The 4,119-nt window shown below is 34.9% G+C and overlaps 1 protein-coding gene across 1 annotated transcript; it reads right to left on the bottom strand.

Moving 5' to 3' along the window:
• Positions 1-342: 342 nt before the first annotated feature.
• On the bottom strand, positions 343-1,896 carry LOC145572480 (uncharacterized). Its single transcript, XM_081631454.1, has one exon. It carries the CDS (start codon positions 1,873-1,875, stop codon positions 388-390), a length of 1,488 nt encoding a protein of 495 aa, XP_081487580.1. The 5' UTR covers positions 1,876-1,896; the 3' UTR covers positions 343-387.
• Positions 1,897-4,119: the final 2,223 nt, after the last annotated feature.

Raw genomic sequence — 4,119 nt, 5'->3', positions numbered from 1 at the left:
GACACAAAAAGAGGAAAATAAGTTATGATTTAGCAAAATGGGTTAAGAATTAGATTTGTTTATGAAATATATTGAATTAAATATGGATTTAAACACTTCAAATATTAAATACTCAACCCAACCAATAATGATAGTGTAAGGTTGTTCATCGTCGGATTTGATTTAAGGAAGACATTTTTAGGTGTATACAGAACTGAAATTAAGCCGAAGAGAATAAGCCTTTAATCCCATCTCAAGTTTTTTACCAAGGAATTGTTGAAAATATCAATACTCCTAAAACATCACTTACAAGTAGTATAAATCTGAATTCTGAAAATTGTAATAATTTTATAACACTAACCATGAAACAAACACTAATTAACATTGAATTCTTCAATATCATCATCATCAAGCACTAACACAAGATGGATTTGTAGGATGTTGTGGTTCAACACCAACCAATTCAATCTCCTTTTGCTTTAACAAAAGCATCATCCTTTCATTCTCAAGCCTTTTTCTTTCATTATCAATCTTCAATTTTTCCAATTCTCTTTCCTTTTTGTTGCTGAATTTTATCCATTTGAATCTCTGTTTTTCTAATTCCAATGCTTGAACTTGGAATTTCAACCCTTGTTCTTCCAATTTAACCAAATGGGTTTTCATCCATTGCTTCTTTTCCCATGAATTTTTACTCCCATCTTGCAACATACCCATCATTTCTCCATTCAATTGTTGCAATGCCTGTGAGGTGTTCGACGAATTGCCTCCGAGAGTTTTGGCTCTCTTTCTTGGCCCTCCTTCGAATTCATGTTCCTCATCTTCGTCCTCGAATTCATCCTCATCATCTTCATCATCGCAGTCCTCGTCATCATCTTCATGATCCTCTGACCCTAATCCTAGTTTATGTGAATTGTTAGGCGGAATTGCTGATGAATGGAAGCACTGCTGCTGCTGTAGCATCTGTTGCTGGTGCTGCGGATGTTGTTGCTGTGCCTCTGCAACAGAAACAGGGGACACTGCTGCCGCCGCCGCTGTCGCCTCGCTAGTTCCATGCCCACAACTATTATGATAAGCACACATTTCCCTGAAAAACAAGTGCTTAGAATTAAGCAATTTCCTGACTTCTTCCTTCATTTTAGGCAAAATTTCCATTGATTCAAGCAAACTTTGATTCTCCACCACTTTACAAGCAGTCCCTCTCCCTAAAATATCATTCACCCTCTTATACCTCTTATTCAAATCATTGAATTTATCCTCACATTGTTGTGGTGACACATAGAATCCCTTCTCCATCATTGCCCTCGAAACCGACTTCCACTTCCCCTTCTTCTGTAACATCCCACCTCCGCCGCCTACTCCACCGCCACCCGGTTTCTTCTTCTCAACAACCGCCTCATTCCCAGCTTCATCCCCAATATAATAAACCGCCATGATCAACAATCTAACCATATTATCAGTCCACTTCATTCTCTGCCAAGGAGAAATATTACTACCCCCTTTTCTCTTCCCATCTAATGAACTGTTTTCATGATCATTTGCACAACTTGGTTCATCATCATCACTATTGGTCAATTGAGTCATTTGGATTTTGGGTTTTACACATGGGTTAGTATTATGATTTGGGTTTGGATTCGGATTCGAGTTTGAATTCGGGTTGGGATTATTATTGTATGGGATGAAATTGGTAGGTTGTTTCATTGACAATTGAGTATTTTGTTGTTCAAGGGGTGGTTGTTGTTGGTGGTGGCGGTGGCTAAACGCCGCCGTTTTAGGGTGGTTCTGAAGGTGGTGTTGAGGAGTGTTTTGTGGGGGTTTATGTAATGGCATTTCTAAACCAAGAATTCCAACCCCACCATTATTTGAATACATTCTTCCTGACAACCCACTTCCCTCCATTATATTTGTACTAAAAAATTTACAAAGAAAAAGATTTAATCTTTCAAGTCAAAGTATTTGCAATTCTCAAAATAAAGAAACCCAAAAATAAAATAAAACTTGCACGCTGAATAATGATGAAAATCTAGACTTTTGAGGATTGAACAAGATAGGTGGTTTTATTAGGCTTTTAAAGGAGAGAGAAAGAAAAAATGGTAGTTTTGAAGAAGGGTGGTAAGGAATAGATAGATATATGGGTAGAAAGGAGGAAATACAAAGAGCGGTTCAGCCAGTTTTGGGAAAAATGGTTTTGGGTATTTTTAATTTGGTGACCGGGAAACTACCCATGGTTTTTGTCCACTGGTTTTGACAAAAGATTGCCGGCAGCCCCCACTGTTTCTTTCTCTTGCTTGGAAAACAACTTTTTTTTTTTTTTTTATTATTTTTTATATTTTTTTTTTTTTTTTTTAGGGAAGTATTGTTATTTTTGTTGAATCAGCCGTACCTTTTTTAAAAGGTATTATTTCTACAATCGCGTGGATAACAAAGTGTTCATTATTGGCGATAGTGTCTTTATAGAAAGAAATCTCTTCTTACAAATCCAAGTAGGAGTCAAGTTAGATCTCGAAGAGATTCAAGATGAGCAACAAATGGATGTGAATAACACCATATCAGAGACTCCCACAGCCTAGAAATTCATTTCCTTTAAAATACCTGTTTTGCTCTTTTAAAATACGAATTAGGAAAATCTAATACATTATTGCCACCGTAAAAACGGCTAAGACAATTATCAAAGACACATAGCGGAAAACTCTCTTTAAAACCATTCAAAATAAGTCAATTTAAAAGTCAAACCAAACGAAAGTAAAGTCAAACGAAGTCAACCTACAACTTGGAACCATTGTAGGCCCTTATTAAAATCGAACAAATACTTAAAAACCTTTGCGTTAGTCTCACAAGCATAACATAATATAATAATCAAAGCAATAAACCACATCATACTCTTATGGAAACTAAGCATGATTCGCTCTTCACTCATGCCCATCATGAATATAGCTTCATCACCTGAAAAAACTGCTCTCTACTTGTCCCCACTACTCGCCATTAGAAATGGATCATCGTAAGGCCAATGTAAACACAAGGCCAAACAAATATGCAAACACACAATCAGCAAAAGCGTAATGAAACACACTAACATACTTTCATCCTATCAATTACACAATTTACTTTGTTGCACCTGTTTACAAGCATACAACACACAACATAAACATTCAATAAATAACTAAATTATTTATTTAGCTTGATTACGCATCGAACGGATTTCCGCCTAACCTGCCCCAATAAAGGGGTACTAATACGGGAACTAACCGTGCCAGTATAAAAGAAATCACTCGTAAGTGGCGGAATTCTTGCGCATTAATAAAAAAGAATATGCATCGTCCTATACTCCCAGTATAAGTCTTGGTCAAATATAAAGTCGCATAACTCCCCCCATATGTTTAACTCAAGGTATATACGTTCAAAGAGTTTTGGTGCATAATCTTTTTCACTTTACACCATTTACATTTTATTTAAGGATATTTTGACTTTTACCACAAAAAAAAAAAAAAAAAAAAAAAAAAAAAAAAAATCAAAAAATTGTTTTTTACCACCAAACTTTTAAAACTTTTATTTTACCACCAAATAAAAAATTAAAAATTGTTTTTTACCACCTGTCATAAAAAACCAAACTGAATTTTTTAAATTCTTCGATTTTCATGTTTAACACATGTTCTATAGGGGTTTTGGGGGGCATTTTGGTCCTTTGGAACCAATTTGAGGTCAGAATTGAATAAAAAATTATCGAAAATGCCTCATTTTGAGTGTTTAAAAATACATCGATTTGCGCGAAACACGCTAAACGATGCATTTTCGATCATTTTTTGTCAATTCTGACCTCAAATTGGAGCCATAGGGCCAAAATGCCCCCCAAACCTGTAAAGAACATGTTTTGCGTACGAAATTCGAAGAAAAAAATTTTAACCGTTAGATTTAACGGTTTTCTTGACGTTAGGTGGTAAAAAACAATTTTTAGAATTTTTTTTGGTGGTAAAATAAAAGTTTTAGAAGTTTTAGTGGCAAAAAACAATTTTTTGTTTTTTTTTTTGTGGTAAAAGTCAAAATTTACTTTATATAATTTGGTGATGACTCACAAACCATAGCAATAACAATAATCAATTACCATTCAAACAACCAAGTATACCAATTTAATTCATGAATGATTAG

This window comes from Chenopodium album, chromosome 12, assembly GCF_948465745.1.
Source record: "Chenopodium album chromosome 12, dcCheAlbu1.1, whole genome shotgun sequence".
Taxonomy (NCBI): Eukaryota; Viridiplantae; Streptophyta; class Magnoliopsida; order Caryophyllales; family Amaranthaceae; genus Chenopodium; species Chenopodium album.
Note: the sequence above shows the minus strand (reverse complement) of the source record. Positions and strands in the feature narration are given on the sequence as shown.

What these genes read in the sequence shown, in the direction of transcription:
- LOC145572480 (XM_081631454.1), bottom strand. Translation starts at nt 1,875, where the DNA reads ATGGAGGGAAGTGGGTTGTCAGGAAGAATGTATTCAAATAATGGTGGG.